The sequence below is a fragment of the Fulmarus glacialis genome, unplaced genomic scaffold, assembly GCF_000690835.1.
Source record: "Fulmarus glacialis isolate BGI_N327 unplaced genomic scaffold, ASM69083v1 scaffold40246, whole genome shotgun sequence".
Taxonomy (NCBI): domain Eukaryota; kingdom Metazoa; phylum Chordata; class Aves; order Procellariiformes; family Procellariidae; genus Fulmarus; species Fulmarus glacialis.
Window position 1 is genome coordinate 2,879 of NW_009219470.1, and position 14,187 is coordinate 17,065.

General features: G+C 42.7%; 1 protein-coding gene across 1 annotated transcript; it reads right to left on the reverse strand.

The window, feature by feature from the left end:
- Nucleotides 1–267: 267 nt before the first annotated feature.
- On the reverse strand, nucleotides 268–3,941 carry LOC104078670 (golgi-associated plant pathogenesis-related protein 1-like; the record flags this gene model as incomplete). The annotated part of the gene is made up of 2 exons (XM_009580392.1): nucleotides 268–371; nucleotides 3,833–3,941. Coding segments are annotated over 2 exons (213 nt in total), but the record flags the coding sequence as incomplete, so codon positions are not given.
- Nucleotides 3,942–14,187: the final 10,246 nt, after the last annotated feature.

Here is a 14,187-nt window from a genome sequence, read left to right on the forward strand (position 1 = left end):
GCTGCCAAGTCCTACCTCCAAAGGGACATAGCACACCACCACAGTCCCTTACCCGCTCTGTGCCTACATGTGCTCCTTGCTCTCAGTACACGTAGGTGACTGCAAACCACTATCCTGTCCCCATGGAGCCTGGGCTGGGCTGGGCTGTGGTGGATGCATTTTCGAAGCAGAGGAAATGCCAGTACTCTTGCAACCAGATGCCCTGAGCCCAAAGTACATGAGACAAGCCATTTATCCAGTGTGAGACAACAAGAAAAGAAAGCTTACCTGGTTGGTCATAGGATGCCCATGCTAGGTTTTCTCCACATTTTCCATTAGCAGACTCAGAGCTGTGTTTGAGAACCCTCGTGGTAGCCAGTTCTTCTGCATACCTAGCAAAGCAATCCATACATTGTGTCACAGACCACAGCCAGAGTGGGCACAGAAGAGGAAGAGGAGGAGCAGGAGGAGGAGAGGGAAACACAAGCAAGGAGTGTTGCTGGAAGATGATGGTTTAAGCCAAGTTACACAGCTGCAAAGCCCTGAAGTCGGGGATGCTTTAAGCCGACATAAATCTAGGAGTCAGGAAAAGGGAAGGCCTAGAGGCCATTCTCCCTGTCTTTCATGAGCTTGTATCACCGCTAAGAAGGACCTAGAAGAAATCAAAGGGCAGATCTCCTCCCACCATGTTCTGCCCAGAACCTGGAAATCCACCAGCCATCCCTGGCTGCAGCTGCTGGGGGAAAGGGAAGCACCTGCAGCAATTGCTACAGGTGTCACCTCCTGACATTTCTAAGCCCCTCACAGGAGTAACTTAAATGTTCTTAATGAGATGGAGAAAGACCAAAGTGGGGATTCAGTCAAAGTAAGTGTATAAAACCTACATTTACAAATGAATAAAAGCCAAAGGCAAAACAAGAGCAACGTGCCAGGCACCAGTACGGAGGAGAAGGGGACCACCTGGAGAATCTGAGGCAACAACTGTGTACACCAAAACAGGGATGAGCCACAGCATTTCTATAAAGTTGACATGTGTGAGAGCCTGGGATGTATTTTATTGTCTTATGACAATAGGGTTAAGAAGAACATCATGTGTAAAACAACTATTCTCTTTATTCAACATTGGAAAGGCTTCAGGACAGAGACAGTGAAATTGGAAAGACCGTTTGTTATTTCTCACGGCACAAGGAATAGGAGGCAACACACTAAATCATCAGGTTGTAGATTTAAAAGTCAAGTAAGACAAAGCGCTTTTTCCACACCGTGCAGCAGAAGTCATCGCCACAGGACAATGCAGACACCAAGGCACATGCGGGTTTGCCAAAGAGCTAGACAAATTTATAGTGTGTGTGTGTAATCTTCAGGGTTTATTAAACACCACCAACAAAAAAATGAGGATACGATCTACTGCTTAGGAAAAACGTAATTTTCAGGAGAAATCTGTAATTTCCGGGAGAAGATAATGGGGGAAGATCACCACATTTGTTTTGTCCTGCTACTCCTTCCCTAATCATGAATTACTGGCATCCGCCAGAGACAGGAAATTTGTCCAGCTGAACATTTTGGCCCAAGCTAGTACTTCAGTCATTAGGTTCTCATTTCCTTCTGTCCTAATCCTCCCACCAAAACAACAAAAAGAAAAGTATTTAGCTACCTCCATTAATTTAGAAATAATGAAAACTTGTCAGTTGTCAGCCTGCTAGACCCTGAACTAGAGGATCTCTAGACGCTCCTTCATGCCCTATATCACCACAGTCCTGTAATTTTTGTCTTCAAGGATTCCCACATCCCAAGCAAGAGGCAAGACTGGAACAAAGTACACATCGCACACGGACAAAGTTGCCAAGGATTTGAGACAAAGGATGATTAATTCTCTCTAGCTCAGGCAGTTGAAAGCATGAGATTTGCATCTGAGATCATCACCCTATGCTTCATTATAGTCAGAGAGAAGCAGACACCTGCTGTGGGTGACTCATCTCATGCTAAAGCAGGGATCCAATAGTCAGTTCACCCAACCTGCTGCAATTATTGGAACTGAAAATACTAGGAAACAGACCATTTTCAACACAGAGAGCGAAGCACAGAAAAATACCCAGAGATTCACCAAATATCTACCAACAAAGATATCAGATATACCTAAAGAAAAGGTGAAGTTCTTCTTTGAATTTAAGATCATGCAAAATCTGTCTTGACAAATACGAAATTTCTTATATTTCATGTCTTTTATTCAGATCAAACCATTTCTGGTTCTTGCTATCAACCAGTTTCACCAGTCTCTGAACATGCATCTTTTAATTCTTACAAGTTAAGTTACAGACCGCAACCAAAGAAAGATTTCCTATTGTTATTCATTCCAGTGGGGAAAGTCAGCTGAGACCAGAGAGGACTGTGAGGAATTCCAGAAGGATCTAAAAATACCCAGCAAGGGCAATAGCACACTTGGAGATAAATGTGGAGCAATGCATATTTGACAGAATAATCTGAACTATTCATACAAGTTGACTTGTTCAAACCAACTGTATCACTCTGGAGACAGAACAAGTGTTCTTGACAAGTCAATGAAATTTCTTCCTCATCGTGAGGCATCATGGAAAACAGAAACAAAACAACCCTTTGAAGAATAGAAGGAAAACCCCAGCAGATTACAAAGGTATGTGGATGAGTCACTGGCATTCCACCTCTTAGAAATACTGTATCCAGTTATCATGGTGTATCAAGAAAAAAAAAGTGTGAAAAAATAAAAGACAGAATCAGATTTTGCTTGCTGCCAGGGAGCATGTCCACATGCCAAGTACATGGTGCGTTGTACAGCTCAACACCCGGCGGAGATCTCTGGTCTAGGAGCGCGGGAGCTGGTGCATCTGTGTGACAGCGCAGCACCGTGCTGGGACAGAAAATCAGGTTCTGGAAAGGCTTACAGCCTCCCTGGTTCCCAGCCAGCCAGTGAGGAGAAGTCTGCACGGTTATGGTAGAAAGCCTAACGGGAGATGAGATCTCATGTCTGCAGGGATCAAACTGGCCACTATTTAGCTATTATGGAAAGACATTTATTTTCTGAATAGTTTAATCATCATTTATTCCTTCAGGTATCTCCTTTGTACTGTGAGGATCAGCCTGAAAAAATTGAAGATTTCAAATCTACTTTGAAAAAGGTTGCTGTAAAGGGAAAGGAAATAATCTGATTGTTGTGTCTACAGGAAAGAGGACAAGCAGTATTGGACTCAAATTTCTGTAAGGAAGACTTAAGTCAGACAGCAGGAAGATGGATCCACTGTACGTTAGACTGACAAGAAGTTGTGCAGTCTTCGGCACTGGAGAAGAGGTAAGATGTGTCCCTCCTGACAGACTAGAGAACAACGTATACTGATTTTGCTTTTGGGGCAGGGAGATAGACAATTTGATCTGAAATTACTTCCTTCTGATTCCATCACTTCCTACCATGAAAGAGTCCTTTTCTCACTATTTCAGCAGCAGTGGGTATTCTCCTGCAGATGACAATCCATCATCTGACAGAGGTGGTGGTGAAGCATGTTTTAGGCAACTACCCTCTGTAGAGGAGGTATACCAGTGTAGACAGATGCAACCCACATCTGGAAAAGGGTGCAAGAAAGATTTATACAGTTGTGACCACAGAAGTGTCCATGTGACCAGCTGGTGCTATGTGATGGAGAAAGAAGGGACGAAAAGGGTTGGATAGGGAGACAGAAAGAGTAGAGTCCCTCACTTTTCACCCAGTAAGTCTTCATTGAATATCAGCACGTCAAAAGGCAAATATTTTTGCAGTATGCACAGTCAAACCTAACGGATAAAAGTGTCACAAATCTCATTAGAGAAAAGAAAGGACTGAACTCACTGTTGGGCTCCTCTGTTTAACTTCTTGCAGAGTTTTAACGGGGGGACTCCGTGTTTCTTCCTGTAGTCATTGTGTGCTTTCAAGACTTCTTCAGCAAATTGTTTGGAAGCTGAAATCACATCAAAAAAATGGAAAAGTCTGTCAAATACAGACATTAGTGAAGACAGAAAAAGCATACCCTGTAGCCAAGACGCTGGTGCAGGCTCGACTGAAGAACAGAAGAATACCACCCTCATTACCTGGGAGTAGGATGAAATGAACCGTTAATGCCTTCCGTCCAGGAACTAACTCTAAGAGACACTCCCATTGGGATGGTGCAGTCTCACTAAAGGTTGAAGAAAAATGTGAAAACCTTATTCCTTTCCTCAATAGCAAGGTGATTTAAGGTTACTTTGACTGACTTTCATTTTAAGATTTCAGCGCACTGCATCACCATTGCAAAGAAGTCTCGGATTAAGTGACAAATAGGTCCCTTGAGGAGATGCACAAAAAATGCAAATTATTGTCACTGCATGCAAGAATTTTCTGTATTAGTCAAGACACCACCTAAAGAAAATGGAGATACTAAAATGTGTAGAGCTATGCAAATACTTTGAAACAGGCATCGTTCTTTTCGTTATATAGTACAAATTCATGGAAATCTCAAAATGCACCTTTATTTGGCTCAAGACAAATAACTGTTCACAAACAGCAAGTGGTAAGGAAAGGAACGACTGCTGGGGATGATTTTTTCCCCTGTGCTAGAGTGCATTCGGTAAATATCTGAATTCCAAAGTTACTGCAAAGCTTTAAAAAAGCTCCTGTGTGTACTCTGATAAACTTGAGACTTTCAGCAGCACAAGGCAGAGGACAAGCAACAAGTCACAGTGCAATTCACCTTGATGGCAATTTCATGTACCTCCTTTTATGACTTTGGTGATTTTTTTCCCCAAGATTCAGAGAAAAAAAAGTCTTCGCTGGCACTGATCACCCTGTGGAATTTGCTGCTTTAAGAGAAATTTGGAACCTGAAACAGGGTATTGGGGCAGTTAGAGAGGTATGAATAGCATCTTCAAAACCGAAAGACAGTTTTCACTTTCCCTGTTCAGAAGCTGAAGCTTCTGAACAGGCCAAGACATATTTGAGTATTTACTCCACTTTTACTATGACACAGGTTTCTACATTTATGAATGATTCATCAGCTTTATTTCTGAATATCCTAATTAGCACGACTACCATCATTTTCCTTGCAAGAGACTTTGAAACCCAAACAGACCTCATGACTAGAAAGTGTTTCCTGTTACTAAGCTGAGCTTTCTCAACTTCCTCTCACTACTCGATCCCAACAACTATAATCAATCATTCTCTCCTTTATTAGCGTGTACACTATTCTGCTGTTTGTAATGATGCATTTTCCCACAGTAGACCTGTCAGTTTGCACATACTGCTCTCGTAACTTTTTGCTAAGGTGATTACCCAACCCACGCTCATGCTTTAAGCTGTTCTCAGAGTTCTCTCCAGTTTCCCCAACAGCTTTAGGATAACATGGCAATCTAAGATAATCTCAATATCCAATGCACATAGAAAGCCGTTACTGTTTCACACAGTACCTTAAATCTTTTGAACACAGTCTGAAGCTGGGTTGACCTTTTCCAGACCAAAGTGTCATTGTGGACATGTATCTAATATATTCTCCATCAACATGCTTTCAGGCTCGATTGTTTTGGTCTAAAATTGTTGGCATAACACAGCAACAGGGACTCTGTTGAGAATGAGATGAGATCTGCCCACCACCTTCCTCCTTTTCGGTTTTCCTTCAATTTTGTGTGTCACAAGTTGCATATCATCAAACAAAACAGGCACCTCCACTCTGGTGTTTAAGCACCCACATACCCTTTTGCTAACAAACCTCTCCCATCACTCTTATTACCATTGCTCACAGCTCACTGATTCTATCAGGCCAAAATCCTAAACCTCTCATCTGCTGCATCATGCGGGGTCATGGCCTATTTCTAAGGCATCTATCATAGGTTACTGAGGAAAGCAAGCCTACAGCCAGTTCACTTAACTTCACTGATGCAGGGGTCCATGCTTCCAGCAGGGAAATTTTAAGACAGCCTGTAAATCAAAGAAGTTGAAATACACGTCTTCGGAAGTTGCATCACATACTCCAGGCTGCATTTTTCTGCACAAGACCATCTTGTGCAGACCTAGGCTTAATACCTCATCTGCTCAGCATTAAATAGTAGATAAACAATCTGACCTGCAAGTGTGAAAGTTTCTATTCAAATTGTTTGCTCGCAATGACAATAACAAACTGAAATTCTAAAAAAAAAAATTAAGTCAACTGAAATACAGGTTTTGTCAATTGTCAGTCCATCCATTAACAGAAGTATTGCATAGTCCAGCTCTGTACTAACATTTTGACTTACAAAGACGAACAAGACACGGGCAAAACTGAGTTTCTTCTAGCCACAGCAGGCACCGCTATGCTGTCCCTACAGAACCTCCATCCTCCCCTTCCCTCAAAGGTGGCTGCTATACAAACACTTATCTACCATGACTCAAGCTCATGTGCTAACCGCCTCCCTCTGCACAGCCTTCTCCTGTGCATGCTGATGTGTGGAGAGGGACGCCCAACTGCCAAATGTATTTCAGATTTGTTTTGGAAGACATGTTAAGTTTTTCCATTTTACCAGTGTTCCATACACTGAGAAGCCAGACATTAAAAGTGAGAGTTAACGGGAGTTTTCAGGCTCCCACCCAAATGGGAACAGCTTCCCAAACAGCTTTGGAGACGTACTTTTTTCCCTTCATGTTGGCTGCTTAAGCTGCTAGAAAAAATTATTTCCTACTGCCATGAAGTTAGGTTTGGTCATGAATCATTACACAGCTTAATAAGTAAAACAACTAAAGGTATCAGATACAGTTGCTTGCTTCTCATTATTCAATTATTTACCTCTATTTTGGATTCTTCTGGAACATTGGCTAAGATAATGACAGCACATGACAACGAATTGCCAGGCTGTGATGTGGTACAGAGCACACCTTACAGTTGTTGGACTTTCAGTTTCATTGATCGACTTCGTGTGACCACGGAAAAGTAAGCAGAGGCATCTAGGTTGCCTTTTCCCATCAGATTTGTTTTTCTGAGTATTCTATTTCTCCATTCTCTTACTCTCTCTTAACAGTGCCAATCTATTCAGTCTTTCTCCAGTGAAGAGCCCTTCATGCCTGAATCCTTCCTGCCTCTTCTTTCAACCCTGCCTTCTCCTGCTCTGTTCTTTCCTTAGTTTGGACATTAGAACAGAAGCAAGTTATCTGAACATGTCTTCTATAATACTAGTTGCTCTGCATCATCTTTGCAGCCGTCAACTGGACCTACTCCACTCCTCTAGCAGAGCTGCAAGATGATGTGTGGAAAGAGTAACAGTAGAATATTCCACAAAAACCAAACATGGAATCTCTCCACCCAATACCTACACAACAGAAATGCTGTGGGCAGCCCTTATGTCACCACTCAGGACGCACAACATTATACCAGGCATACACTTGACTAGCAAAAAAGGCATACTTTTTTTATGACTAAGTATCCACCCCAGTGATTCAAGAAAGAGCATAGTATCCACTTCTGGAAGTATCATTGTCTTCTCAATGTTCTCTGTCCTATTGTTTATGGATTAATCTTCACTGGCAATTTTGTACTTTCCATACATACTCCTTTTTTCTGTTTAGCCTTCAGATAATTAACACAGAATGCAGTCCACAAGAAATGGACCTGATGTTGAATCCTGCACAGAAGTGTACCATTATGTTTGTCTCAATCCCTCTTTGAACCGTGACATAGGCCTCAACTCTTCACCCAATGTGTGCATTACAGGTAAGTGGAGATAATGACCTCACCTTTCAATTCTGCCCCAAAATAAATCATTAGAAATGTGCTCATATAATGGCGAGAGCAACATATCTGAAGAAAGCTACAAAATACACTTCAAAGCACCCACTCTTTTGGAAAGAGGTAAACGCAAAAGCCTGATACCGACAACCTTGGCGACGTGACTCATATTCCCCAGGATACTGCATGTTACTTCCCCACTATTTCCTGCCCAGAACACAGGGAGGAACATTAGTTACCCAGGCAGAAAGAAGCCAAGCGCCAGAGTAAATGGAGAGGACACAAATGCAAAATGGACAGAAAACACATAAAAAGGTAACCGGGTAACTGTTTAAACACTGAGTATAGCTCTGCTTTAATACTGAAGTCCCTTCAGTCTCCCTTGACTCTGCAGAATTGCTCTACCCTAATCTGATAGCAGCAATGGGGCGTGGAATGAGAATGCAGCAAATACAACTTTTAATATGCCCAACAGCTTTGTGAAAAAATTAGAGGCTTCAGGGAACTGCAAAGTAATTACATCAAGAAGTCCTTCATTACTGCCCCAGATAACTCAAGATGCCTCTATTTCGACAAACTTCTCAAAGTATATTAACAGATTAGAAACAAACAAAATTCGTGAGTAGAAGACATCCCAGCTTCTAATGACCGCATTTTCATCTAGACCTTTCTAAGAGACCTGACATATTTATTATTAGTAGTCTTTATTAATAAACTTTATCCTCACTTGAAATGTAATTCCCTGGAAACTAGCCCCAGCTGAATCTTTCACACTCTGAGAATAATGTTGCTTCAACAGAGAAGTGACAGATATTTAACTGATACGAGAAATGTTAAGAGGACAGTTATGCTTCTACTGCATTTTGACTCAGCACTTTGGTTTGAAGTCACAAACACTCCAGCATGGTCTTATACTGGCTGGCCTCTGCAGTGCCACAAGGAGTGAATGTTCCTTGTGCCTTTCTTCATGTATTTGACTGCACCTTCTTGCTCCCCGTTTGGGACAGTAGCACCTTCAAAGACTGGCCCTTAATGCTATTCCTGAATACGTCATTTGGGAGCACGGATCTGATGCTCCAATTCGTGAATCACTTCCAGCCATAAAAACTGACCTCCTTCAGTGCTAAACTCCCCTGTAGTCTAACAAAACTGGCCGATTGCTGGGAAACATACAGAAGAAATGAAATCACGTATACATCCTGGAAGGAAGGAAAGATAAAATGATACTATATTCAGAAAGTATTATATCCTGAGTGGGGTTTCTTTGTCTTCTTTTACACCTTTGAACCAAGAATTCAATAAAGGGGCAACATCTCCATCCTATGCAACAGGCATTTATGGGAGATACCATAGTTGTCAGTACACTTTTTCCCTTCCAACCTGAATTATCCTATGACCCTGCTAAAAGTTAGAAGAGAAAGTATTGCTTATGGGAATGAAAAGAATTGGGGGTTATAATTAGACATGAGTTTGAATGGGAGTAGTTTCCTGGAACGTTCTTGTGTTTATCAGGCCGCTCAGAATAGTTTTCCCTTCAGCTCAGGAGATCCCTCTTCAGGGAGGAGATTCTCTGATGTCTTTCAGCATTCGGTTTTGCCTGACCTTTTCTTACACACCTGCTTATCACTGGGGCCAGCTTCAGGACAACAGTAAGATGTCTGAGTTAATTGAATCTGATGGACAAAGTCCCCAGTCATTTTATTATCTGGGTTTCCTCTACAGCAAACTGGCAACTTAATAACCTTGCATCACTTGTGCCATATGACGTAACACACTATTTTCCCCCATACCCAATTTGAGGCATATTGCCTGAGAATACGAAGCAGCCAGTGTAATAATGTTTCAGTGACATTAGTCATGTCACTATTTGATTGCAAATCCTATTCTTGCTATAATAGACAGTGTTGATTACTTCCTCACTTAAGGCCTTTTATAAACTGTTAGGCAATTGACTGCCCTGATTAAAAAGGAACACCTGGTAAACTGGAAACTGCACAGCTCCGAGAGGCAGCAGAGCCTTCTGTGATATGAGCATTTTAAAAAAAAGCAACACTAATCAGCAGTCTTAGCACTGACAGAACTAAGTTCTCACCTTCATTGGAGGCAAGGGTGGGGGGAGAAGTCCTCTGCTTGCAGCCCCCCTCTCCTCCAAACAATCAGACCAACAAGCCTGTCAGTAAGTAGCCATTACCCTGGAGTGGTCATCTTGCATAAGGTTGGAACTGACTGCTCATTGTATCTAGAGAAGCCAGTGTTCGCTTTGCATGAGGGACAATCAAAAGTATTATTTTTATTACTATTCTGCCATGGAGAACAACTAAATATTGTAATCGTGCCACACACCCACACAGACAACCCTGGCAGACAGTTAATGAGTAAGCTGCTAACCCTTTTAAAAAGGCTAAGGATACCCTCTCATTAGTAAGGCATTGTATTCTTAAATCTAATCGCCACACAATTCCTAGGGAACATACACTTCAAAATACAAAGCCCCAGGCGACCTCCATGTGTTAGAACTGACCACACTATGCAGCAGGAGAAAGCAAAGCAATCTTCTCCATTTCTTCTCTTCCTCCCTCCCCAACATCATATCTGCTTAGATTTTCTAATTACAGTTATTTATGAAGAAAATAAAGTGCAATTGTATTCACTAATGAGTAACACCAGAAATCAGAACTTCCCTACTACCGAATCTGAGCTTCAGCCATCAGGTTGTGATTCCACCTTGTAACGATGTTTGCATGACAGCAGCATGATACTATACTCTTCAGCAAGTAAAAACTCTTCTAAGCCCTCTGTAAGTCATTTGCATGTCTAACCTGAGCAATTTTTGCTGGTCATTTATTCATGTTTTAGATGCTGCATATTCTGGTGCTCTGTGGATGTGGTGCTTCTAAGGGCAGCAACAGAGAGAACCTTGTTGGTACCCAGTGCCAAGTTCATTTCACATAGCACTGTTAGCTGTCCGGGGCCAACCCAAGTCTTGGCAAAGTGAAGAATTTTGCAAAGAAGAAGAACTGAAGAAAAATAGAACTACCCCACTTCTCCTGGGAGATGCTCCACCATTTCATACCTCTACCATTTATGTTCTACAATTGCTTGGGGTAGCCATACCTGAACTGGCTTTCATCTCATTAGCTCCAATATCCTCCCACCTTGCTTTTCTGCCAAGGACATCCAAGCTAGCTGGGGCAATGCTCAAAGTATGTTTATTTTTCCACCTCCCTGAGGCATGGAAATATGGACATGCACATTTCTTCTGATCACTGATGTGTATGTAAACTCACCTATCCAGTAGCCCAGACCAGGCAGGGAGACACAGGAAACTTTCTTTACCCATATTTACTATCAATTACATCATCTCATTCTCATCCCCCTGCTCAACAAACCCCAGTTCTCATAACTCAAAATCTTGAAAAACATGGTCTTTATTTCATAGAATCACAGAATCATAGAATGGTTTGGATTGGAAGAGACCTTTAAAGGTCATCCAGTCCAACTCCCCTGCACTGAGCAGGGACATCTTCAGCTAGATCAGGTTGCTCGGAGCCCCGTCCAACCTGACCTTGAATGTTTCCAGTGATGGGGCACCTACCACCTCTCTGGGCAACATGTTCCAGAGTTTCACCACCCTCATCGTAAAAAATTTCCTCCTTATACCTGGTCTGAATATAATATATTTAAAGGATCAAATAGGCATATTGCTCCCACACCACCTCCTGGAAGGTAAAATTCCACCTAAACTGCAAAATCTTTAAAACTGTTGATTTCAATGTTCCTCTGCAGCTCCTGTTGCTCATGCACTGGCCCAGCACTTGGGAGCCAAAGAAAAAAAGAGACTGCAATATATGCAAGGAATGTCCATGCATGCCTACACCCAGGGACTGCAGTTCCAAAGGGAAGCCCTTTGCATCTCTCCAGAAAGCCAGTGCCACACCTACAACATTGTGTCACGGACATCCCCTCCTGTGAGGGGACACTGCCATGGGGGCACTTCAGGGGAATATACTCCTCGTAAGTGCTCATACAGTGGAGCTCTAGAATCTATAGAAGATCTCTCTAAGTTTGAACATCAGGAAACCAGGAAACACTTTTTCATTGTTACGGTGACAGAGCACTGGCCCAGGTTGCCCAGAGAGGCTGTGTAGTCTCCATCCTTGGAGATATTCAAAAGCCATCTGGACATGGTCCTGGGCAACCAGCTCTAGGTGTCCCTGCATGAACAGGGGTGTTGGACCAGATGACTTCCAGAGGTCCCTTCCCACCTCAACCTTTCTATGATTCTAAGCCGAGAGGTCTGTTTTAGTAATGGGCCTTCATAAGGGCAATTCAAGAACAGGTTATACCCTACCACAGTTCACCCCAAATCACTTTCTGAGGATCACTTATTAAGTGCCCAACACGTGCCAACAGCCCACAGAATTTACAAGTGTGACAAACAAACACATAGCGTATAATTAAGCACATATTCAGTAACTTCTTAACACCCGCCTATTACAAACCATCATTAGGGCTATCTCATGGAAAAGAGCCCCCCTGCCTCCCATATTTGCATTTACAACAGGGCATGGAGATTTCAGCAACATGTGCAACCCCATTTTAGCTTTGTGATGCACAGGTGTATATCCAAGGACAGCTCTCACAACCTAAATTAGAAGATGGCTCCCAAACCCTGCTGCTACAACGGTGGCATGGCAAAGCTTCAGAAGACAGTTGACTTAGCATTTCATGCAGCTCTGCAGTAATCACGATTAAAGCTGAGACGAGGCAAAGCCCACGTGATTTCTGTCCAAAGCAGAGATTCGCTCTGGTAACTCAGTTCAGTCAACGTTAAATGATATTAAATAATGTTTGTGGTGGCCTTAAACAGGCCCATATTGTCTTCCTCTGCAACACCCCAGACTACTCCCGACTCCTCATACCTGCTTGCACAGAGCGGTTGGCCGCCCACCCTCACCTCACCCTCCTCTGCAAGGCCACCCAGCCCAGCTCTGGCAGAGCTGCGGTTCAGACCTTCAAAGACTGGGCAGAACTTGCTTACATCTGCCTGTAAAAACATAACATAGATATGGTCCAGCTAATCTTTTGGAGAACAGCGCGGCCTCTGTGAAAATAGCGATCTGAAATAGCCTTCTGGTCTGTTGAGATATGTAATAAACAACAAAACAGTTACAACGAAGAGACTCATTTTCTCATACTTTTTGTTCTTGCATACAGAGCGGCAACTAAGGCAAATTCAAATCTAGACAAGATCGATACTATTGACTGCACTGAGAGAAAACCAAGGGTTTGAATGTTTTCACTGAATTCCAGTAATAAAAGCTTTCTTCCTCCTTAATTTTTTTTTTTTTTTTTGAGAAGGATTTCTTGGAGGATTCAGAAAGGAGAACTGATGTTTTTTGATGTGCAACTCTATGGCATGGGAAACCTTGGTAGGTATCTCGGTTACTACAGACCATCACATTCCATCCTATTCTTTGCGAGCCCTTCATACTTGTTTTGGTATTTATCTGCCTTGAGCATGAGGAGCTAAGGCTACTAATCTAACAGTCAACAGGAGTAACCACTGTTGCATGGGATGGCTGCTGCATTCTCCTCCTCTCCCCCACCGAAACCCTCATGGTTAAATAGGCAGGTAAAAATTGGACCCAGAATACTGTTTGCCAAAGCCTAACGCCTTCCTGGCAGATTTTTCTCTATTTGCCATCTATTGAACTTGAACCAAGTAATCAGTGTCTTCTACACACAAAAACTGGAGAAGTGTGGTGGTTTTAATTGCATTAACTTGATTTCTGAAAGGCCCTTTTCTCACCACACCTCTAGTTCAGTTCTGGTGTAAAGAGAAACAGCCAGTAACTTGTATTAACAAGAAGTTCGGCACATACCCCGCTGTTACCAAACACGAATGCTCGGTTGCTAGCAGTTTAGACTAATTCATTGCCTCTCTCCCCACCGGTCCTGTGAAACCAGCCAGCACGAAACGTGTTGTCATTTTGGCAGCTTGCGAGTATCGCATTGCTCAGAAAGCAAACAGGTCACTTCTCGAGGATACTTGTACTTTTGGTACAACCTGCTACGGCTGTCTCCTACGGAGATGCTAGAGTACAGGTTTGCACTTCAGCTGAGGATGTAGCTTGCTCCGCAGAAAACACGACACTCCTTTTTACTGTGCTCCAAAGGTGCATCTTAAGAGTTAAAACGGGCACATGCTTCTAAGGACGATTAAAAACAGCACGGAAAACTGCACCCGGTTTGGTTCTCGTCTCTTTTCTTCTTGTCAAACCCCCTTCTCGGCCCTTATTTTTGTACTGACTCAACACGCAGCGCAGCGGGTAACTCCCAGCCCTTCCGCTGGAGTCCCACCCACGCTTGCAGAAGGGGAAAAAAAAGAAAAGAAAAAGAAAACCAAACACTGTAAAAAGATAGCCAATGTTTACTGAGCCTGTCCTGGTCTTTGTTTGATAGTGTCTGCACCCACTAG